Raw genomic sequence first — 25301 nt, forward strand, 5'->3', positions numbered from 1 at the left:
GGCCTTCCAAGAGGCCTCAAGTAGCATCGCCGAGCGAGCCGGCGGTAGCGGGAGCGGAGTCGGACCGGGAGCCGATCATCGCACTGTCGGTGCCGACAGTGCCCATTGAAGCCCCATCCAAGAAACGATCGACCGAGGGAGCAGCTCCATCCGAGGGACGGACGGTCGAGGAATCGATCGAGGATGTGCCGGTCGCTCAGCCAGCAGAAGAGGTTCGGGCAGAGGCGCGCGAGCCCGAACAACCTGCGTCGGTGGCTGTCGTTCCTTCGGGAGGGACCCAGTCGGGCTCAAGCATACCCTCCCTTTCTGATGTCAGGGCCTGGGTGTCCGCACGAGGGAAGGCCCCGATGGCTCCTAGCGACGACAGGAGGTCAGCCAGCGGTGGAGCGTCAATCGACTCCCCATTTTTCGAAGGAGCGTCGGCCCTGGCCAACCATGATTTGGCTAGGAGGCTATGCTAGGCGGTCATCCTCCCGACCGACATTGAGGTCATGAAGAATCAGCAGGTGTCTGATATGCTGTCCTCTTTCTACTCGACTATGATTCGGATAAGTCTCTCTCCTTTTCGTTTTTATCATTTTTCATAAGTTCGGTCTTCTGACGGTCGGCTTTGTTTTTTGCAGCTGATTTATAATATATCCGAGTTGGAGGCCGAATATCGGAGATTCGACGATCTGTGTGTGGCCTGGAAAGATAAGGCCATGGTTGTCGAGGCTGATAAGGTGATATTGGTCGACCAGCTGAGGCAGTCGGTCGATCAGGAGGCCCGACTTGAGGGGGAGATCTCCCGCCTCACCGAGGAGGTCTCCCGACTTAACGGCGCTTTGGCCGCTTCGGAGACCGAGCTGCAGTCTGCTCACGAGGATGCCAAGCGAAAGTCCCACACTGTTCGTCAGCTGCATCGCGAGCAGGACGACTTCACCAAGGAACTCAAGGCCAAACGCGAGCAGCTCCGAATAAGCTTAGGGAATCTCGCTAAGGCCGAAGAGAACCTGTCCACCGCTCAAGCCGACGCGGACATAGCAAGGGCGGAGGTGGAGTCGGCGAAAGAAGCCATGGGTCGGGCCGTGGAGGACTTCTGCGACTCCGAGGAATACCGGGAAGAATTTCTGGAGAGCGGCTTCCTCTCATACCGACTGGAGTACGAGGACGCTCGGGAAGCCGTCCGGGGCCTGTATCCAGAGCTCGATCTCGGTAGCATCATCCCGCCAGAGTCGGAGACCCAAGCCATGGGAGAGATGGCCGACCCATCGTCGGGAGATCGCACCACCGTGGTGGAGGCCGACGCAGACCAAGCTGGCGATGGTCAGGCGACGCTGACCCCTGAAGCTACCCCGACCCGAGCGGATACGCCGATCGCCCCCAATCTTCTCCCGATGGAAGAAGCCGACTCCGGTGAATAGTCGGAGTTTTGTTTTTGTTTGATGTACTTATAGTCGGGCTTCGATCTATTTTTGTAATCTCAATTTTAAGTCTGAATGAAATCAAAAATATATTTTCCTAACTTTCTTTCTTACTTGAATTGCTTAGTGTGTTTGGAATGTATGTCTCGTCGAAACACCTTTGAACGTATAAGTCGTAGGCCCGACGCACTAGGTAAGGTCCCAGATAGCTAGTCGGGACAGTCGGTAGTGCGCGCGCCATTTAAAGGTGGAGCGAACCCTGATTTTCGATCAGCTTCCCGACTGTCGTATAACCCGATAGTCGAGAGTTTAAGTCGAGTGCCCGTTGCCCAGGCCTGAGTCGGACATATTCGTCGAGTCGGGCATAGCTCTTTGAGCCGACCGCATTGTAAGGTCCGATAGTTGAACAATGTCCGATGTGTTTGGTGGATCACAAGTCGGTCATCTGTTGCCTAATCCTCTGTCGGGCGTATGCGTCGAGACGTGTGGTAAACGGTGGTAAGCCGAATACCCTTCGACCGACCGTGATCTGGTCGATGGGTTGCGAACGCGACATTAGTTGCATTGGCCTTTTGCCTTTTTTGGCCGGAGCCAAGTCGGCAAGTTGGCCAGTCGCCTTGCTCGGGTGCTGGCTGGGGAAGTGGCGCGGCTCAGACTCAGGGGGGTCCCGTCACCGTCGCCAGCCTTCCGCCAAAGCAGATGTGTCGGTCATCGTAAGAGCCTGACGCACCGTCGGCGATTGGACCATAGATTTCTAGTAGAATGCTGGGTCCAAGTCGTGGCATCGAGGTTCGCACTACTAGCGAGCGCCGACGCACCGTTGGAGAGTCGAGATTGTAGACTTCGAAGTTTTGAAGCTAAGTTTGTATTCCGAACAAGGGCACACAGAATTTACTGATGGTACAACCTTAGATTGTCGGCATTTCAAGTTCGAAGAATGATGCTTCCTTCTAGAGTCTCCAGTCGGTAAGCTCTCGGCCTATAGGCGTCTACTATCTTGTAGGGTCCTTCCTAGTTTGGAGCCAGCTTTCTTTGGTCTAGAGGCCTCGAAACTTCTGCCTTTTTTAAGACTAGGTCCCCAGGCCTGAAAAGCTTCGGCTTAACCTTAGCATTGTAGTATCGGGCTACTCTCTGTCGGTAGGAAGCCATGCGGAGTTGAGCCTCGCACCGGAGCTCAGATAGGAGGTCCAAGTCGGCTCTCCGGTACTCGAAGTTGTCCGATTCGCTGTACTGCTCGACTCTGGTTGATGGTAGTCCGATCTCGAGCGGGATCATCATCTCCGTCCCATAGATCAAGCTGAAAGGAGATTCTCTGGTCGGGACATGGGGTGTCGTTCGGTACGCCTATAGGATGGAATTCAATTCTTCGACCCAGAGGCCTTTGGCTTCATTAATCGGGTCTTTAGTCCATGCAGAATAGTCTGGTTGGTGACCTCGACTTCGCCGTTGGACTGTGGGTGCCCGACCGAGGTCAGTCGGTGCGTGATATGAAATCTTGCACAGAACTTTCGGAAGTCTCGATTGTCGAATTATCGTCCATTGTCGGTAATAATGGTATGCGGTAGTCCGAACCTAAAGATGATAGACTTCTGAACGAAGTCTTTCATTTTTCGCTCAGTGATCTACGCCAGAGGTTCGACTTCCACCCATTTAGTGAAGTAGTCAATTGCGACGACTATGAACTTTCTTTGGCCAAATGCCAGAGGGAAAGGACCGAGTATGTCGATCCCCCACTGGGCGAAAGGCCATGGGGCGACAACAGGAGTGATTTGGTTGGCCGATCGATGTTGTAGGTTAGCATACCTTTGACACGGTTTACACCTCCGGACCAACTCGACCGCATCTTTTCTCATAGTGGGCCAGTAATAACCTTATCGTAGGACTTTGTAGGTCAAGGATTTGCCCCCCAAGTGGTTTTCGCAAATCCCTTCATGTACTTTTCTGAGTGCGTAATCCGTGTCAGTCGGTCCCAAGCACCTGAGCAAGGGGAGGAAAAATGACCTTTTGTAGAGTCGGCCATCCATTATCACATATTGAGAGGCCGCCCATCGGAGTTGCTTGGCTTTCGTGGGATCTTCAGGACTGATTCCGTCGGTCAGATATCGAACAATCGGATCCATCCAGTTTGGTTCGGCCGCTAACTGCAGCACCTCCTCGCCCCTATCGATGCTCGGCTGCTCAAGACTCTCCACCAATGTCCGACCCAAGGCATCGTAGGCTGATGTCGCAAGCCTGGAGAGTGCATCGGTCCGAGCGTTCTCCGATCTGGGAATGTGAGAGATCTCAAAATACTTGAGGTTTGCCACGAGATCTCTCACCTTCTGGAGATATCTCGCCATGGTCGGGTCTCGCACCTCAAAGTCACCTTTAACTTGTCCTACGATCAGCTGGGAGTCGGAGAAGACTTTGAGGCTATCGATCCCAAGCTCCTTTGCCATCCTCAAGCCAGCAAGGAGCGTCTCATACTCGGCTTGATTGTTGGAGGCTTTAAAGTCTAACCGGAGGGCGTACTCGATGACCACTCCCTCCGAGTTGGTGAGCAGGAACCTGGCCCCGCTCCCTCGAGCATTGGAAGCTCCGTCGATGCGCAGCACCCAGGTAAACCTGGGGTCAGGTTCGGAGATTGCAACTTCCTCGGGGCTCCTGCCTTCCGATCCTTGGTCGGTCGTCGGGCACTCTGTGATAAAGTCGGCCAGGACCTGGGCTTTCAAGGCCAGTCGTGGTCGGTACTGAATGTCGAACTCACTGAGCTTCATTGCCCATTTCACCAGTCGCCCTGACGTGTCGGGGCGGTGCAAGATCGCCCTCAGGGGTTGGTCGGTGAGGACCACGATAGCATGCGCTTGAAAATACGGACGGAGTCGTTGTACAGACACAATCAAGACGAATATCATTTTTTCCATCCTTGAGTATCGGGCTTCAGCTTCGTGGAGCACTTTGCTGGTGTAATATATGGGTTGGTGAACTCGGCTCTCATTCTCCCGGACGAGCACCGAGCTAACCACCTCTGGGGAGGTTGCCAAATAGAGGTACAATATTTCTCCGACTACCGACTTTACAAGCAACGACGGGGAGGCCAGGTATCTTTTCAGATCCTCAAAGGCCTGCCGGCACTCGTCCGGCCAAGAGAAGTCCTTCGCTTGTCTCAGGGTCTCGAAGAACGGGAGGCATCTCTCTGCCGATCGAGAGATGAATCGGCTGAGTGCGATGATCCTTCCGTTAAGCTGCTGGACTTCCTTCTTGGTGCCTGGGTGCCGCTTGTCGATGATTGCCTTTATCTTCTCAGGGTTGGCCTCAATTCCTTGTTGAGAAATGAAGAACCTGAGAAACTTTTCTAAAGTCACCCCGAAGGCGCACTTAGTCGGATTTAACCTCATCCGATGTCGTCGAAGAGTGCGAAAAGTCTCTTTGAGGTCTTGGACATGGTTTGAGGTCTGCGCACTTTTCACCAGCATGTCGTCCACGTACACCTCCATGTTGCATCCGATTTGGTCCTTGAAGATCTTATTGACGAGTCGCTGGTAGGTGGCCCTGGCATTCTTCAGTCCGAAAGGCATTACCCTGTAGCAGTAAAGGCCATTCACGGTCACAAAGGCTGTGTGCTCCTCGTCTTCAGGCGCCATCCAGATCTGATTGTATCCAACAAAAGCATCCATGAAGCTGAGCAGTCGATGGCCGGACGTCGCATCTACTAGCTGATCGATTTTTGGAAGTGGGAAGCTATCCTTCGGGTAGATACGGTTTAGGTCTGTATAGTCGATGCAGATTCTCCAGCTCTCATTGGTTTTTTTCACCATGACAACATTGACGAGCCAATCGGGGTACGTGATTTCTCTGATGAAGCCTGCCTCGAGTAGCTTGTCCACTTCCTCGTCGATGGCCTTCTGTCTTTCGAGAGCAAAAGTCTGCTTCTTCTGCCTCACCGGCCTCACTCCAGGGCTGACGTTGAGTCGGTGAGTCATCATCTCCGGAGGGATGCCGGACATATCCGCCGCCGACCAAGCGAATACGTCGGTGTTGGCCTTCAGCAGTTCCACCAGCTGTCGTTGCTCGGGGTCGGGTAATTGAGAGCCGACCCAGACCACTCGTTCGGGATGCTCCGCTATCGGGATGGGAACGAGTTGTTCGGTCGGTTCGCCCCATTCTTTCTCTCCCCGCTGGTCCAGCTTGTCGGCTGTCAAGGAGTCCTTCGCTTCATTACTTCAAGCAGAGATTTGGAAGCATCGCTGAACGAGTTGTTGATCTCCGCGCATCTCTCTGACCCCATTTTTGGTCGGAAACCGAACCAGCAAGTGGTAAGTCGAGACTACAGCTTTGAGGGCGTTTAGTCCGGATCTTCCAAGTATGGCATTGTAGGTCGAAGGTACTCGGACGACCGCAAAGGTTAGGTGAATGGTGCTTTGTCGGGGTTCGGTTTCAGCTGTCACGGGGAGAGTAACTTCTCCTTCCACCATGATGGTTTCCCCGACGAAACCCACCAGGGGCGTGGAGACTCTTTCAAGTCGATCAGCCGACAGTCGCATTCGAGAGAAGGTCGAGTAAAATAAAATATTGGTCGAACTTTCATTATCAACAAAGATTCTTCTTACATCATAATTTGCTATTGTTGTCGAGACAACAACAGCATCGTCATGGAGGGTTTGGATTCTTCGAGCATCTTCATCTGTGAAGGTAATTACATTATCTTAGCGTAGCTTCTTCGTCGGCTCCCCTCCAGCAGTCGTCCCTGGGTCCACTCGTTTGGAGATCATGTTGATGACCCCCGCCGTGGGCTGATTGTTTGTCGCCTCCTCAGTCGGTTGGAGTCGTCGGCCAGGGACGGATCGAGTCAGCGGGTTCCTACGAAATTTTTTTAGATATCCTCGACGTATGAGGGCCTCGATTTCATCCTTGAGTTGGATGCACTGCTCGGTGTTATGACCGTGGCCCCGATAAAATCGACAGTACTTTCGCCGGTCGAGGCCCTTTGCCTTCAAAGGCGGAGGCCGTCGCAGATATTCTTCTCCTTCGATCTCCATCAAAATCTGCACACGAAGAGCAGAGAGAGGGGTATAAGAGTCATACCTGGGATGCGTCGGCCTCAGACTCCGCCGTCGAGGTGGTCTCGGGCTCCGTCGTTCAGGTGAGACATGTGTATTGGTCGGGGCCCCGCTAGGCTCGATGGGGGCCCGACCTTTCCTTCGATTCTCCTTCGGGCCCTTGGCTTCGGTCAGGCACCGGTCGGAAGCTCCTTCGTCTGCGCGCATGTATTTGTACGTGTGCTCCAGCAGTTCGGCGTATGTCCGGGGGAGGGTCTTATCCAAGGAGTATGTAAATCGAGACCCCCTTAGTCCCCTCTTCATGGCTGAGATAGCCATGTCCTCGTTGAGATCCAGAACCTCAAGCATGGCCGCGTTGAATCGCGTCACGAAGTATCGGAGCGTCTCGTTCTCCCTGCTTGAGGGAAAAAAGGCTGTCGGAGGTTTGTGGAGGCTTTCGGTTGGTGCTGAAATGGGCCACGGAAGCATGTTCGAGCTGTCCGAAGGAGTGGATGCTTCCTGAGCGGAGGCCGGAGTACCAGGCCCTGACGGCCTTGCGGAGTGTAGCGGGGAAGCCGATACAGAGAAGAGCATCGGTCGCCTCTTGAATTGTCATGAGAGCCTTGTAGCTCTCCAGATGGTCAACTGGGTCGGTGGAGCCGTCATAGGGCTCCACATGGGGCATCTTGAACCGATTAGGGATCGGCTCGTCGAGGATGAGTCGGGAGAAAGGTTGGGCGGTCTGGAAGTCGATGTCGTTCGAGGACTTCTGTCCATCCACCTGCAGCTGGGCAAGCCGACGGTCGATTTTTTCGAACCTGCGTTCGTAGTCGTCGGCCCGTCGGTGCTGAGAGACCCCGGGGGTGGAGTCTCCCGACGAATCTGAGAGGGAGGCGGACAGTGTTCGTGGCCGCTTCTCCTTCCTTGCTCGTTCCAGCTGGGAAGGAGACAGTCGTCGAGATCGATGGGTATCATGCCGCGGCCGCCTTTCCTCCCCTTAGTGGGAGTGTTGTGACAACTGCTCCCGAGGAGGGGACAGAGACCGACGCGGGCATCGGCGGCTGCTCCTGGAGAGCATCGGGTGTGCCACTGGTTGCTCCACTGGTGAGTGTGGCAACCGAATTGATTGTTGTTGAAGGCTCTTGACCGCGTCCGTCAGTACGGTCATCTGCCGCACGATCGCCGCGATCTGCATCTCCATGGTCACCACAGGATGCGGAGAGCTAGGTTCCGCCATGGACGGTGGAGGAGAGGCCTCTTCCCGGCGGGAAGAGTGCCTCGCCGATCCGGTGGCCCTCGATCGTTGAGCCCTGGTTCTTGTCATTTCGAAAGGGTGTTTCGAGTTCTGTGGGGGTCATGATCCCCGCTGCTACTGCCCCCTACCTGGTGCGCCAAACCTGTTGCGGCCAATCCCCTCGTCGCCTGGTTGCCGGGACCGAGCGCCTGTAAAAGAAGTCCACATTGACCGGAGGTGACTCTGGCGGGGACCCTCCGACGGTCAAGTCAGAGAGGAGACTAGGCAACAGTAGGAAAGAATCAAGGAGCTCAGTGAGAGAGAGAGAGAGAAAGTAAGCCCAAGGATTTCGAAGAAACTTCCTCTAGCACTGTTGCCTTCCCCCTTTTTATAGTAGAGCGCGGTATGGCACCGTCATTAATGACGCAGACAATGGGAGAGTTGTCAAATCGTTGGAGGCTGTCAGAGTCACCGTGGGGACTGTCAAATCGCCGTGGGGCTGTCAAATCACCAGGGTTGACCCATATCTTGGGTGGGACGATGTCCCAGGGCGGCTACGCCTCATGCCCTTGTCAGGACGGCGGTCCTCAGCAGTTGTACGGTGTTCGGAGGAGCCGACTGACCATACGTTGGCATTAGGTCGTAGGATGTCGGGTGAAGACCTAGGGACACCGTCGGCTGGAGCGGTGCATCGCAGGGATCGGACATCGGCCACCACCCCCGATGGCCAGTCTGATGTGTTGCCAAAGTCGGGGGTCAGACCGCGTCGTTCGGCCAGTCGGGAACGGGACGGGTCTTCCCGACCGACATATCTTCGGTCGGACGGTGTCGGTTGGTGCGGTCGGTAGAGTCGGGCGCCGATTAGGTGGATCCGATGGTGAGTCGACGTGAGAGCGATCGGTCGGTATATCCCAACAGTTAGTATGGTGTATCGTTATGTGGAATATGGTATAGTTTTTTATCCTCACGAAAGGTTTGATTTTTTGTGATAAAGTATGTATAAAAATGTGTGCATTATACCTTTTTCTAATTTTTCCATTTGCGTCGTTTCGTGGTTATTATGGTCTACTAGTTGAGTGGTCGACCTGATCCACCAGCTGCTCCATGAATGGATTGATCCATTAACTAAACGATCGATCTCGTTCAACCAGCAACCACTTCCATGAAAAGGTAGCAATGCTTTTTTTAACACAAAGTTCACATGAGATCAGCCTCTAGGTGTGGGCCCCATACTTGACCGTGCGGCCCCTCGAGTCAGAGCCAGTTGCGGCCCCATTTACATGAGCCGCCTTGGCGTACGTAGTTATTGTCACTCGCGTTCGGAAGTACCCTTCCGGCTTCACCATCGCACTTCTCCGCTCCCCACGCCGTTTAGCAGAAAAACACGGCCAGAATGAGTCATGTCGGGGACTCAGATAAAGCCTTTAACGGACCGGTTCATCGCGGGGAGCAACCGACCATAGCGAGGAGGTCAGATTACCGGATGGTGACCAGACCTTCACATTTTGCGGCATTCAAAGGCCGTGAAGCGCCCGGATCGGTGCCTGTTCCTTTTTAGTTTTTATCTTCGTGGGTCTCTCTCTATTTTGACGGAAGGGAAGGGGGTTGTTTTTTGGAGCAAAACCCTAAACGCCATTGGAGCTCGGAACGAGCTTTGTTTCTTGCAAAAGTAGCGAGAGCCAGCTTTCTTCGGGGCCGAGGGGCTGCTGAGAGCATCGCGAGGGACGGCGTCTCGAGAAAGCTAAGTTCTTTCCTCTTCTTCTCTTTCGGGAGCTAGGGTTTTTCATTGAAATAAACGTTAGCGTTCTATTACTGTAGGAGGCATTTGTTTCGATCTCAAAAAGTTGGTTCCGTGGGAAGATCTCTTAGGGCTTTATCGGTCTTGGAAGCGGGTAGTTTGGAATGGGGAAAAATTAGGGTTGTGGTTGAAATTTAGTATACCTCTGGGCCAAATCTTTGAACGTTTCCCTGTTTCATCAAACAAGTTAGAGATTCTCTGTTACGCTTTTGCAGCGAATCCGGTTGTAGGAGTGGAAAGCAAGAGAAAGAGGAACGGGGATCAAATTTCTTAGTGCCTCTTAAAAGCTGTCTTTTTCCCTTGTCAGGTTTATTAGTTCCTATAAAGTTCTTAATCTCTTGGTTCGACTTGTTGAAGAGTCTAGTGTTTAACATGAGCGAGCCGAAAGATCACAATGATCCGGAGCAAGAAATGCCGGAAGTTCCTAGCAAGGAGCACATAGGTGCGGATGTTGAAGACGACGACCTTCAGTCTCTGCTGCAAAACCATGTAGCTGAGCAAAGCTCTCAGTTTCAAACAGAGGTTAATTTCATTAACGACTCTAGGTTTTCAGGAAATCCTCTGGAACCTGATTCAGCTAAGCAGAACATCAAAGAGACTGCCATACCATCAGAATTGCAAACTGGTGCTGAAGTTTCTATTTCTATGAATCAGACAGATAAGGATTCTGAAAAACCTGGGGATGAAGTTCCTGTTTCTATGAATCAGACACAGAATGATTCTGAAAAACCTGGTGATGAAATTACTGTGTTTATGAATCAGACAGAGAGTGATTCTGAAAAAACTAGTGATGAAGTTCCTGCTTTTAGGAATCAGACACAGAATGGTTCTGAAAAAACTGGTGATGAACTTCATGCTTTTATGAATCAGACACAGAGTGATTCTGAAAAAACTGGTGATGGAGGTCCTATTTCTCTGAATCAGACAGAGAACAATTCTGAAAAAACCAGTGATGAAGTTCCATTCTTTATGAATCGGGCGGAGAATGATTCTGAACGAAATGATGCTCTTGATGTCAAGAATGAAATGGAGAGTGAGATGATGAACACATCATTGGACGACGGCAGTAATTCATTAGAGTCAGATGTGAAGGCAGCTCATTCAGAAAATAATTACAGCACTGAGACCCCCTTGAAAAAGGAAAGAGCCGAAGGAGAACAACCAGCTCCCATCGAGAGTTCTAACCAGTCTTTTACATTTGACTATTTCTTGGATGGGGATGATTCTGGGACTGAGGAGGAACAAGCTGCTTTCATGAAGGAGCTGGAGAATTTCTTTAGGGAGAGGAGCATGGAGTTCAAGCCACCTAAGTTTTACGGGGAAGGGTTGAATTGTCTCAAGTAAGTTTCTGACAATTACCTCCAGCCTTTCTTTTGAATAACTTTGCCCAAGGTTTCACTGACATAAGTTTCTTCAAACTTCTCTTTGGTCAGGTTGTGGAGAGCAGTAACTAAACTAGGTGGTTATGACAGGGTAAGCATGCTACTGTTTCTTCTATTTATCATTTTACCACAAAAATTTTCTGTAGAAGGTACAGCATAACTTAGTTTCTACCAATCATCATCCATCATCTGAGATTGAGGTATTTGTATAGGGTGATACATGGGTTATCTTTATGATAATTTTTGGAAGCAATGGCATATAATCTCACAAGGAATATGCATGTTAATGATATTTGTGGGAAATGCCACTCTGGAGTGGAATACAAATTAACTAGGGTGTCAGTGGCTGTGTATAAGAGATTTCTTTTGCCTCAAAACTTTTTTCTTTTCAGTGGGAGCTTTGAGTTGTAGTGCTTTTTTCCATATTGATTATGTGAAACACTGGCAGCCAATTATTGTTGAATTGGTGCTATGCCATTAATTCTTGAATTTTTAAATTTGTTTACTTTCGATTGATTTATATATTGGTAGAGGTAAATTGCCTGATCTTGAAAGAACTCACAGTTTTTGAGTATTTGTTTGGATTTACACATCTAGCACCATGATTTTGTGGCTGAAATTCATGGAATGCCAAGGGGGATTAGGTATGATCCATAGTTGGATGCTTACACACATAATTAGTGCATATGCATGTGTCCGTTCCTGCTAGCTGGATGCCAATGACTGGTTTTAAGTGTTCTTTCTGTGAACATTCACAATTTATAGCCACTGCTCATGCATTCATTGCGCATCTCCAGGTAGCAGCACTATGCTTCTCATTGCCATCCTCTTTTTTTAGCACAATCCTGCCTCCTTTCCGTGTTCTTTTCAATTGTGTTTCATGTGCAAATGTGATCATGTATCTATATTTTAAAGGAACCATCAAACAAATATGGAAAATTTGGGAAGGTAAATGACGTTCATGAGACGTATATGACCTGTTACTTGCTATAGAAATTTCAATATTTGATTTATCTCCATGCACTTAGTCCCTGTATGTGAATTCTGGCTAATGCCATTTTCTTCAAATTGTATCTCTAGGTGACATCATGCAAATTATGGCGTCAAGTTGGGGAGTCCTTCAAACCTCCAAAGTAAGATTTTATTCATTTTGTATCTTTCTCCATAATTTTTCTTTGTTTTTTTTGCACATGTGCATATGTTTGCATGCACCTAAGATATTCATGTTCTAAATATAAAGCTGAACTGAATCATGTAAACCATATTAATAGCTGAACTGAACCAACTGCCTTTTTAGTTTTTAAAATTATGTTAGGATTAAAATAATTTTTCTCCATATAAAATCCTCTAAACTGTTTGTGAGTTATTGTTAACTGGTTGAACCAATAAAATTAGAATTCTTAGGCCAATCAGAGTGATAAAAATCAGACTGGTTGCTTCTAGGATTTGTTAATCAAGCATGTTATTATTTGCTAAGATCTTGGGCTGGAGGAGCAGATTGCAAGGGTGACGTTATTGTTTCTTCCCTTTTTGTGAAAGATCCTTCTTGCTTCGACAAGTATAACTATAATCTGGAAACAGTCCTAAAATACCATACCTGTGTTTGATACTCGAAATTTTGTAGCATTCATATAATGTAAATCAAGTGGCAAAAAACTATCAAAAATTATGGTACACAATTCATTGTAAATATGACATGAGCAATATGTAAAACCAATTACAATCTGGACAAGTCCTAAAATACTGAGTATGTTTGATATATGAAATATTGTTGCATTCATAATATAATTCAAGTGGCAAAAAATGAAAAATTACCGTAAACAAAATGTTGTTCATAATAAAAATGACATTAGCAATATGTAGAACTATTCACCAATAGGATGTTTATACTAAAAACTGCTTGTTCATGTGATATTTAATCAATAGAAAAATGTTCAAGAGGGGATAAACAAATGCAGCAACAAGGAACAAGAAGGATGAGCATCAGAAGTTCATGGATTTTAGTATGTTGCTTGACCTATAAGTAACTAAGTAAATGAAGGCTCAACCATAGATATAATGACTTCCATAAGCACAGGATGATAGAATTAGGTCTTTGGTTGCTTGTTCTAGTAGACATCACAAGTTTATCGTTCTGCAAAGTTCTGTTTTCAAATCCCACAGTGGGTGGATTGACCTGATTTTCAATAATTAACTTTCGGTAAAACGGGACAAAATGTTTACGTTTAAAATTCTGCATTTCTGCTTTAGTTACACAGCTCTAGACTAGTTGAGAAATCCGGCCACTCTCACCCATTGCAGTTGTTTGTTTTCATGTCAACCAACCAAGAAAATCTGTACAGGGATGGTAATTTATGTTTTCTCATGCTTGACAATGTGTAATATCTAACATATGTGATCATTGTGCTCAAGTCCTCTACGGGACAATCAACAGTCAGAATCTTGAACAAAGAAGTAGCATTAGCTATGACTGTTGTCATGTTCGACTGACCTCTTGGATGGCAATGTTAATGCAGGACCTGTACAACAGTCTCTTGGTCATTTCGAGGTTTCTATGAGAAGGTAGTTTCTGAAACTTAATGAATTTCTGAGTAGATGTTAAAATATTATGTATCATCCTTTCATTATTACATATCTCACGATGTTCCTTTCGTCTCTTTCCTTGTAATACAAGATACGAAGTTTGAGGTGCTTTTTCCTTTCATCTTTTTCATCTGCTTTACCTTGTATACAATAAAAGTATTCTTAGATAGCAAACTTGTTGAGATGCCCTTGATATTTAAGATGTGGTCAAAGTCATTATTTTCTGCTGTGAGGATGAAGTGATCCGTTGAAAATTTAATTAAATGATTGGAATTTTGAAGAAAACAGAATTCGGCTTAACTCAGTGAGAAACATAGGGTGTTATAAGTGTTTCTTATTATGTGTGAATCATGACTCAACGTCAATGTGATGTTACACTAGGTGTACCAAATGTTTTTTAGTACCTAGACAGCTTCTTGTTTGTATAGTAAGAATTTGAAAGCATGTTTATCCATAACAATATATGGCTGTTCTTGGATGACTGTCTGCTGCAAATCCGTGATTGTCCATGACTGACTACGTCACTCTCAGACCCCACCCTCCGCTTTGCCAAATGCTTGGAACTAGAATTCACCCTGAATTCATATCTATGCAAACTGTAACCGGCACTTTTTTTGGTTGTACCTCAAAGATGGTATACATACAGCTGGCTTGGGCTTTGCTTGAAAGAACAAGCTTAATGCATAGGCTTGCCTTCTTTTAGGTAGTCATAATGTCGAACAGGTTTGAAGCTTTTCAATGCCAAGTATTCAAGCTTTTTTCGTGACATTTTCAGTATAACTTGCAAATATATTGAATTCAACGAGTTCTTTCTCATATTTGTGAGGTTAAGAGGCTGTATAATTAGTGCATGTAGTTATAAACTATTATAGTTTCTTATGCAGAAAAGATTTTGTTACTGTCAATAATTGTGGCTTGTATTTAGACATTCATGTTTATCCATAAAGAATTGTGATAGGGGCCTTTTGGAGGCTTTGGCTCATCAAAGGTCATTCGTGTTTTATGATTCATGAGTGAATATCCCTATTTTAGCTCTGGTAAAAGGGACAATTCACCACCAAACTTCCATATATGAGGAAAGAGTGATATAACTTATTCTTGTATTTCAATTTTAAGAGAGGTGCTAAACTGTCAAATCAGTAGAATCATGTAGCCATCTGTTAATTTTATTTTTTAATCAACATTTGGACTGTATAATGTTACTGCATGTTGTCATCTATCCTGTGAATTTGAGTTTATAGTTTTTCAATTCAGGTGGTTATTTTTCCTCCCTAATGTCTGTTTAACTTTAACATCAATATGAATCATATGGTACTGAATGATTATCAATAACTAGTGTTAATCCTCCTTTTGTTTGTTAAGTGTACTGGAGCTTGTGCTCTGCCTTTTTATGATCCTACAGTGTTCTGATAATTACCCTCTTATGGCTTATTTTGTTTTTGCTTTTCACAACTATTTTGTCCTTATTCTACAGGCTCTACTTGAGTATGAAAAACATAAAATTCGTACTGGCGAGCTCCAAATACCTATATCTGATCTTCCTGAGGCTATGGTTATTGATAACCAGGTGAATTTCTTTCCTTATCGATTGCTTGAATCCACCTTTGCAATGTTTGGGTACGAAGTGCTACTGTTATTGTTGTTGTTTATGATTGCCATTGTATCAGTGTGAGGTCAGCTTTATTGATCATTCTTCAGCAAATTTCTTGGAAAACTTAGGCTTTTTGGCACATCAAATTATTCATGTTTTAGCTTTCATCCAGAGAAACATGGCTTCTCTCTCCTTTTCTGTTTTTATTTCAACAAATCAAGCCCCTCATTTTACCAGGATCTCTTATTGCTGCTGTTGAGACTTCATCATCTCAATTGGTTTTCCATTGTTCTTTTTCCTGAGAGCAACTTTTAGATCCACTTTTGTTGTACATAGCTCAACCATTTCTTTTGGTCTTATAAGCAGTCTGTCTGGGCATGTTCATTTATTGTTTTCTGTAATTTCATGTTCTTCACTTTATTATACACACGATGTAAAATTGTTGGCAATTGGCATCTCTCTCTCTCTCTCTCTCTCTGTTTTTTTTTTTCTTTTTTTCCTTTAATTTTTTTTTTCTGATTCCATGGAATGCTAATCTGCATATGTTGCACCTCATATCCCTTAATATGGGTGGGATACTGTAACAATAGCAGGCCAAATTTTTAGTTGGCTGGTTGGGCAAGCATTTACATATTAGTATATCCAATCAGATGAAAGATACAGTCTGCTGCAAGAATCATTTCAGCAGAAAATGAGATCAAGGCCATGTTTAAGATCCTCCAAAACTGTCTGGTGGCTTCGTTTGGACATTCAGAATGGCTTTCTATTGTTTCTTCATTTTTTTTTCCTATATTGTCAATAGCTGCATGGAAGGTGTTTCTGTCTAGGCTTGAACTTCAAGGTTGTCAATCGAATTGTCACAATTTAATGAGACTTTCATGTATCTCTGACTTAAAAATGAAGCTTGGCATCTAGTTCTTGAACTATCATTTGAATCTTTAGAAATTTTAAGTATCATAGTTGAATCAAAGAAGAAGTAAATTCTATAAAAAAACAAATCATTACGAGCTAATGAGCTATAGAACTTTGGTGTACTCGCATTTTATCATGACATGTATGTCCGGATACAATTAGAACTCTGATAAGAGTTTTTGACCCACTTGGTATAACCTGAATAACCTTGTATTTTAAAAATCTTGTGAAATTATTCGAGGGCATGGTACAATATTTCTAAGTCATTGTTAAGGTGCCTTTTTTCCATTAGTCCACCACTTGAGGACTGATGTACCTACTGCTATTGAAATAAGAATGGGGGGATTTTATTCATTCTGAGGCAAGTAATTTAGGTACAACATGTACACATATGGTACTTATACATGTGTAGTTGTTGAACGGTAGTCCTAGTTGTTTGACTAAATTATGCTTATATGCAGGCATAATGATATCCTTTTAGTGCAGCCAACTGAACCAGTTGGAACAAGGATAGAATGTCCTTATTTTCAACTTGTCTTCAATTTTGAAGAAGTTGAGCACCCATCTAGGCTGTAAGTAGCTTGCTTTATTATGGACAAAGAATGAGCAGAACATATGTACGAGAATATGTTGAGCAAGCTGATCAAAGGGTATAGATGGAAAAAGAATTTGTTAAATTTGCGAATTCACAAAGTGAAGGCAAACTGGAGGCACTAAAGAGCTATTCATACTAAGGCCATTTATTAGAGGTAATGTATACCGTCAACTTTAAATGACACAATTATCAACCCTAGGAAAATGTCTAGTTCTTGAGTCTTAAGGAGATAAACTTGTAAAGCCACATCCCTTGTCCTGGTCAAAGAAGCTTTTTGAACTTGATTTTTTAGGTTTGGGACTTGTTCTTTGGTTGCAGAATTTTTTTGGTTGTGAATGGTGTGAAGGAAGTTTCTTTTGACTGAAGTGCTTTTCCCTGCTTGCCAAAGTGATGTTAGCTCACATAAAATCTGCATGGTGTTTTAAAGATGGTACCCCTTTTCGGCATGGTTTGTAGGATATGTTGAGATTGTGACATCCTTGTGCATTTCCAAAGTTGGGCTCACTTGTCAAGCTGCCATCTATATAGTGTATTCCTTGTAAATTAATCTAACATGCGTGCAATACCACATAAATAATTTGCTAGAAAGACATATCAAAGAGCCTACTGTTTTAGTTACCAAAAGAGCTTATTGGTTCATCTATTTACTTTAAAATCAGCTGATGTATCATAAGTTAAATGTAATTGTGTGGGAATGGTCTTTGTTGATTATAAGTCGGAAAGAAAAAGGGAACAACCTCATTATAATTAGTTTTATGTGGCAAAATTGGACAAAGCTCCCATTTCTGCTCTCTCTCTCTCTCTCTCACAATGGAAGAGTTTTCTAGTTCCATGTTGAGGAATGCTCTTTTGGTTAGAATTCAACCTTTTTGATTGTGAGGATACTACCTGCTCAACCTAAATTACGAATAGATTCTGTTCCAGTTATAGAACGGTCCCACTACAATCACCAAACCTTGTCCCAACAATATAATCCTTAACAAACAAGAATTGTGGAACGATGCTGAATTGCCTGCTTTAGGGCATGTTGAGTTGTGTCGGTGGCGGACTGGGATGGTTTTGGCAATTGAAATGAGAAATCAGTGGAGAGGGAGAAAAGAGGAGAGAGAGAGAGAGAGAGGCATCTAGAGGCCGCCAGAGGGCCACCAAGCTCGTTGGAGGGCTACTATGCCTGTAGGGCTGGAGGAGGGGTGCTGCCCGCCCAATCAAAACAGGGGCATCCATCTCTATTACCTTTTTTATTTTGGCGATTGCCAACTTCACTTGAAATCGCCAAAATAAAAAAGGAAGGTGAGTTTGGCAACAATGTTGTGTTGCTGCCTTCACTCGAAATTGCCAAAATAGAAAACAAAATAGGGGCTATTCTGATCGGGAGGAGGGTGGGGCCCCTCTTCCGGCCCTCCAACAGGCACGGCAACTCTCCGATGGCCCTCTCTTCCTCTCCTTCCCCTCTCTCTCTTTTTTCCTCTCTTTTGTTCTCCCTCCGCTCTCTTTGCTATGTCGGTTCTGGTCCGGCATGGAATGGCACAGAGGGTGTATTGAACTATGTCGCTAGCCGACTGGTCTGGGCTCTAGTATTGGAAAAGGAACCTTGCTTACAAATATGATTCTTCTAATCACATGTTTTGTTCATGCGTTAACATTGACTTTTGGGAAGTGTCATTTTCCATTCAGTGCATCTGTTTCCTTGTTGTATTCATCATTTATTTTGTTCCCTTTGCCAATAGAGACACATTATCTAAGGTTGTAGATAGTGTGGTTGGATTGAATGGTATTTTCTCTAGCCACTTTTGCTTCGTGAAGGTATCATTAGTAAAATTTTTAATATGAATAGAATCCTGTAAATTGCATGATTTTAAAATACTGTGTTATGGCCATATCTGCATGAGGATCTGCCTAGTGATCATACTATGTTCTGTTGACATTGGCACTCAGGCATGGATACATAACATTGTTTGCATATACACAAATTACTCTTGAAGGTACTCTAGGAGGATCATTTCAATCTAGCACTTCAAAATTTCTTTTCTGGTGCTGGGTAGTCATTGCAGAACATACAACCATGAGTCCATGAGTTTGGCTTATCTAAAGAACTCATGGATCTAGCATCACAAATTTTGTTGAATAGGCATGATTGTGTCGAGGAAAATGACCCAGTTCACAATAATGATACTAATGGAAAAACTAACATTAAATAAATTCAATGCGAATTTTAGGATATGGGTGAATTTTATCTGGCTTTATGATTCTTGTCATCTTTGCAGGGGGGTGTAAATCAGGCATCAGGCTCAGGTAGGGCAAGAAGGGATGCTGCAGCTCGTGCTATGCAGGGCTGGCACTCTCAGCGACTGCTTGGCAATGGTGAAGTGGGGGACCCAATAATTAAGGTGTGTCGACAATCGTTTATTTGTCAAATGCATCTGTGCCCATGTGCTTTTTTATTTGTTTATATATTAAATCTTGTTGTTTGTGTGTAGGATAAGAGTTCAATTTCTCTTCTGAAGCGGGACAAACATCTTAAAAGCAACGGTATGGCTTCTCAAGAATTCTACCTCTTGATATCAGTAGCTTCTTTGTATATTCGTGTTGCTAACAATTTGTTTAGGTGCACACAAGAGGAAAAAATCATCAAACATGGAGCCTGAATCTAAAGTTGCACGTATAAAGGATATTCAGACACAGTTAAGTCTCCTTCTTTCCGCTCATTGGCTTTTTCTTCCCTTTTACTTAAGAACTAGTTGCCTATGCCTTTTATAATTAAAGATCTTTAAAATAAATTTGATGCTGTGCCAGTTACAGCTAGATACAATATTTTTGTTTTAGACTTAGCGAAGGCGTCTCTATGTTTTCAACCTCAATATATTCAGAATATTGTCATAACTTAGGGCACCAGAAAGTGTTTTCTAGTGTAGTTAAAAATTTACTACCTCATATTTTTTTTAAGGTTTATATTCTCAAATCATTATTCTGTTTATCCTTTTGCAATATGTCTGAACTGTGTATTACTGTAATATATATTCTCTTTATATTAGTTGATATCCATGTAACTCAAGTCATGTATTTACAGCAGGGAAGAGTAGTGACAAGCTAGATTTGTCCATGTCAATATCATTGCCTGAGCATTAGTCTGAGTATGAGGTTCTTCGTCTTTTTATGTTAGCATTCTTCTTGAATTTTTAAGATTGTGACCTAGCATGGGAATTCATATAACACATTTGTCTCTACTTATTCAAGGTTTCATATGGCTGGATATGTGTTCGGGTGAACCATGAGTCTGACTCTCGCTTCCGAGTAGTAGTAGTAAGACTTTTGGTCTAGATTTCTCCGTATTTAAGCTAGACTAGGTTGGGTTTTGTTATCCTTCCAATCAGATGGCATCTGGTTCATGTTGATGTTAACTTTTTAATGATGGAGAGGATGTTAACAGGTCTTACATGAGGGAGAGGATGCTTTTCTTTTCCTTTCTTTTCTTTTGTCGATGTTAACTTTTTAATATTGAATGATCAATTCGTAGTCTGTGATGTTTTAATATTTAAATATGAAGTTGGGATTGAGGTCAGAATTTGAATGATGATTAAATGATAAGCTTGTAATGGTTGATATTATCGTGTAATGGCTTACTATGCTTTATAGATGTTTCTTCTTCTATTTTTACATACATACATATGTATAGATACTTGTGTATATACATGTATGAATATATAAACACACACACACACACACACACAGAGTCTAGACATACATACATACAGACATACATAGTCTATACACACATATATACATAGTCTCTCTCTCTCTCTCTCTATATATATATATATATATATAGGCTATCCTAGCTGTATCATGTCCTAGTTTTTGAAGGTTTGATATATTGGCATATCCATATACCCTATCATGCTTCCTAGCCAGTGGTTTGCCTTGGATATTGCTTAGTCAAGATGTTGATGGTGTTGTTAATATCTTCTTTGTTCTCCATAAGGCTGCAAATAAGGAGCAGATATTATTGCTGAGGAGGGCGAGCAGTGACAAAATTGTTCTTGATCTGGGCACGAAGACAAAATCTTCTCGATTCATTTATTTCCTACTTTGTCTTCTTTGACATTTTTCCCTTTAAACTAATCCCATTTTTCTCTTTAGATAAATATCATAATTACTTTTTTTTTTTTTTTTTTTTAAAAGCTGTCTAAAGACAGCTTGTGCTGGGGTTCTTATGGTTGAATTCTTTGATAGTTGAGAGGGGAATGCATTCATATATTTGTACTATCCTCAACAGAGTTCTTGGCATCATGTTTGTCGTACTTTTTTGTTAATGCTTTTATGGTTTTTATGAATTATGTTATTTATTATACTGTTGTTTGGAAATCTCTTGCCTTACCAATTGATGCTGCATTCACCAAGTATAATAAGTTTGGGCTCTCTGTTGGCAGAGCGGATACAACAGTTGTTGATGTTGGGGCTCCTGCTGATTGGGTGAAAATAAATGTGCGGCAAACTGTAAGTTTAGCTTATATAAAGCGGGACTCCGATTTTTTCTGATTTCCATATATATTTACTCTATTGCATGAACTGCAGGATAGATCATATTTTTCTGCACTCAATCTGTAATTATTACTTAACAATAAGAGCATGCTCAGCACTTTTGATTTCAATTAACTTTTATTTATCCAAAGCAACTATATATTGTTGTGTAGAAAGATTGCTTTGAAGTCTATGCTTTGGTTCCTGGGCTTCTGCGTGAAGAGGTAAAGGATGAATACTGTTCTCTGCTACTTTTTAAGGGTTTTTTTTTTTTTTGGCATTGCTGTTGTGGTTTGGAAAAAAAAAGGTTCTATCTCACTGATGTGTCATGACACAGACAGACTACCACAGTATTTTGTATGAACAAAAATTTGTGAATTTGTTGCTTGAATCTCTTGCAAGCAGATCTTATAATTCTTGACGTAGCTCATTCTTGGATGAACTCAGGTACAAGTTCAATCAGATCCTGCTGGCCGTTTAATCATATCTGGAGAACCAGAGCAGCCTGATAATCCTTGGGGTGTTACACCCTTTAAAAAGGTTGGTATATTTATAATTTCCAGGCAATCTAGACCATAACTTTAACCAATTTTTGGTAAATGAAATGAACTTCTATTGCAGGTCATAACTTTGCCTTCACGAATTGATCCACATCAGACTTCAGCAGTGGTCACCCTTCATGGCCAGCTGTTTGTACGTGCACCCTTCGATCAGTCAGATCTATAGCACTCTTGGTCTCACTTCCAAAGCCCGCTGTCTAATATAATGAAGAAATAGAAACAAACATGTGAGGATGTTCTGCAGGTTTTGCCTTCTGACTTGTGTGAAACCTGGTTAGAAATAATTTTTGATACTTGCAACATGTTAAATGGATACCTTTTTCTGAATACTTCTAACTTTTCTTTTCTCAGGCCTTTGAACTTGTCATGCTGCTGAGATGATTTTTATACTATTTTGAGTTCATGCACAAACTTGAACAATCTATTTTGTTTGATCCAACAGTGTGGTGGATTCCTACTCATGAACCTTATCTTTGAGTCTGAAACTTGCTAGTGCAGCTCAGTTAGGGTGAAGAAATATGTATGGACCTGCCTCTGACCTGAGACAGCTTTCATGTAGTCATCCACTGAAAAATGTAACCAGATTCTAGTCCATGTCATTTGGTTATCACGTGTTGCTGTATGATCCTTTATTGGGTAATCATTGAAATGCAGCAGTTCCTGATCATAACCTGATTTTATCTTTTCTAGATAAGCTAGTAAAGGTGATCTTAAGTTCATTCTGATTTGTAAGTATTCTGGTTTGTTACCTAAGAGTGGTAGATTTGTAGATGGCTGAAGAAGTAACAGCTCAGGGGACAGGTTTCCTGACACAGGGCTGTCTATTGTGGTCAAGGCACGTGCCGCACATCTGCTGATCTCTGGGATTGTGTTACTGTTGATCTTGGAAGGGTTTGCTTTGAAAGATTGTAGTGCGCCTCACCCCTTGGATTTAGAGGGAGGGGAAAAGAAGGAAAACAGCTCAAAGAATGGAAGGGCAGGGGACCAAGTGTATGTAGGTCCTGTGGTTAATCTGTGTTAGAATGCACTTGCTGTGTGTCCATAAAATTTATTCTAACTAACAGCAGTGCTAAGACGGTCAATTTTGGACTTGGGGGCTGTTGAAGGGGAGGTCAATGTAATGTTAGATGCTATATGATGAATATCTGCTTGATCAGTCATGTGCTAGATGATGGTGTCATAACAGTAGGATGAATAACCTTAATTAGAGTCTAGTTTTGAGAATAAATATCAACATCAAACTGGAGGTCTATCAGAATTGAACAGTTTGATTGTGGTCCGAGGAAGGAGTCTTTCTTGTCTGTGCTGCAATTTTTTTTTTTTCAATGTAATTTTAGGTTGGCGGATGGTATTTCTGTATTGCAAACCAAGGGTGTGGGATTGAAGGAATGGCGTTGCTTCCCAAGAGGCTGGATCAACATTGATAAAGCAAGTACAGTGTGCCAACAAGAGTTGTTCTTTACTTGAAAGGCATACTGCTTGGGCAGTAAAGGGCTGCAAATCCTTACAATTCCCTTCGAGCAGTTTTTTCTGAAGGGTACCGCCTGGGTGCTGTCCTGAACCGCAACATGGTTAGTTTCTTCGTAAACGTGTCTCACGTTCTAGGTTTGACGACACAGGCTTCTTGTTATTTTAGTTGTTGGGCTATTTGTTTTTGTGCTATTTAACCATAACTTATGACTAGTCCTGATGGACACGCCTGGGGCACGGGAAATGTAAATAGGCCTTCTGAAACTTAACTAAAATTATATGTGGTTGAGGTCGAAAGGCTGCCCGGTGGGCACTACTTTGGACACGTGTTCATCCTCAATCGGACCAGAAATGAAAGAGGATGTAAATTTTAAAACTTTTTCGTCTTGATGTTACACGAGATGATGACGCTAATTTGCATAGGGATAAATGGCAGATAAAAAATCACATTCTTTGGGGTGTTTTTACGATTTTGTATTATTGTAAATTTTGAGATGATGTAAATCCCACCCCACATACCCCCCACCCCCCAAAAAATCTCCGCATCCCGGCCCCGACACCCGTACACACCCGCGCGGGGGCCCGCGCACGAATACAAACGAAATAAAGTGGGAGAAGATTCCGCAGGGTTGGGCACTTACATTTTTGAGCAAATGTTTGTGATAAGAGCGTGTGGTCTTATTTCTTTCCTGTTTACCGTCTTTATTCAAATCATCAAATTTGCATAATATGTTCGTGTAACATCACATCTCAAATTTGAAACATAATACGATCATGCTATCAAAAGATAGATTCACGATAACACGAAGTCAAAATTTATTTTCTTAAATATAATAACAGGTGTATCATAAATAAATATAATAATAAAGTTCAATTCAAATATTTAATTAAACCAAAACTGGTTCAGAGCATCTAAATTCAAAGATGAAATAATCTAAGTCTTAAAATTCATAATGATTACAATCCATAAACATAAACTGAATTCTCAGTGCAAAATTTTCAAGTTTGTTTTGCTGATCTCCAAGTCTGAATTTCCTTTTCATTAGTCCTAGCCTTATTTCTCTGTACATGAAAAAGAAAACAAAAAGAATATGAGCTACACCAGCTCAGTAAGTAGACTTCCGCTTTCTTACCGGATCAAGCATAAGTTTTCTATAATAATGCATCATTTAGCAAATAATAATTATTATACAAATAAATATTTCATAGAGCATATAATAAAATAAGTTATAAGCTCATCATGCATGCATAAATCATGTATATTTCACTATCATGAATCGTAAATCATTTTCATCATGTATTCATGTCATGTTTTAAAATATTGCTCATAGATATTCGTGCTAAGGTCACTATTATATCCGTGACAGGGCCATATTTCTTAATCGATAGAGTTCTTAATTCATGTGCCAACTTTATACCCGCTGGCAGGGCCATGTTTCGTGTGGATGCTAGCTCTGGATGTCGACCTTCCCGAAGAGATTCATTCATAGCCATCTGAGAGCCTTTGAAATCATTATATCTTTTTTTTAAAGCATACATATACATAGATGGAAAAATAATGAAATTCATGCTTCATAATCATGCTATTTTCATAAGACATATTCATGAAATCAATGCTCATAATAAAACATGCTTTTTCATATCACATATGTCGATTCTTATTTTATGAAAAATTATGATTTCATCAATAGCAATTCTTTGCATAAAAACATGATCATTTAAAAATAAATAAAGAGCATAAGATCTACTTACCTCGTTCATCTTAGATCTTCAGACTTCCTTAGAAGAATCAGCTAATCCTATTTAAAATATCAAATCATTATCAAATTCTATTCCATAAATATAACAAGATTAAATCATAAGGAAAGAAGACTGTTGACCGGATGTGTCGGACCATCCAGATACCAGGGTAATTCAGGATCTCTGATCTGAGGATCAGATTCAAGTGACTTGATCAAGAAATTGTGAAGCATAGATTAGATCCAGATCAATCAATAGAGTTCATTAATAATGAATTTGAAAGATCCTTGATATGATCAAATGAGGTTGACATACAGCGCGAATATCAAAGTAACTTTGGATCATCTTGTTAGAGTCAACATGAGCCCCTAAAAGATGAAGGCATGACTTGATACAGGATTCATAGACCTTCTTAGAGAGAGAAAGTCAATCATGAGAGAGAAAGTGGAGAGAGAATCTTCGTATCCTTCAAAAGTGGCAATTATGATTGAGATCAT

General features: G+C 43.1%; 1 protein-coding gene across 2 annotated transcripts; it reads left to right on the forward strand.

The window, feature by feature from the left end:
- Positions 1 to 9238: 9238 nt before the first annotated feature.
- Positions 9239 to 22264, forward strand: LOC105050466 (AT-rich interactive domain-containing protein 6). 2 transcript variants are annotated; one of them, XM_010930495.4, is made up of 13 exons: positions 9239 to 10793; positions 10887 to 10926; positions 11916 to 11968; positions 13352 to 13397; positions 14893 to 14985; positions 18781 to 18903; positions 18994 to 19045; positions 19122 to 19197; positions 20944 to 21010; positions 21208 to 21258; positions 21482 to 21574; positions 21656 to 21838; positions 21946 to 22264. In XM_010930495.4, the coding sequence occupies exons 1-12, from the start codon at positions 9826 to 9828 to the stop codon at positions 21758 to 21760; spliced, it is 1767 nt and encodes a 588-aa protein (XP_010928797.1). In that variant the 5' UTR covers positions 9239 to 9825; the 3' UTR covers positions 21761 to 21838; positions 21946 to 22264. The 2 variants fall into 2 exon arrangements, with proteins under 2 accessions (XP_010928797.1, XP_010928798.1); XM_010930496.4 differs by having other exon boundaries at positions 9563 to 10793; positions 21656 to 21821; positions 21946 to 22188.
- The last annotated feature ends 3037 nt before the right edge of the window (positions 22265 to 25301 follow it).

This window comes from Elaeis guineensis, chromosome 8, assembly GCF_000442705.2.
Source record: "Elaeis guineensis isolate ETL-2024a chromosome 8, EG11, whole genome shotgun sequence".
In the NCBI taxonomy this organism is placed as follows: Eukaryota; Viridiplantae; Streptophyta; class Magnoliopsida; order Arecales; family Arecaceae; genus Elaeis; species Elaeis guineensis.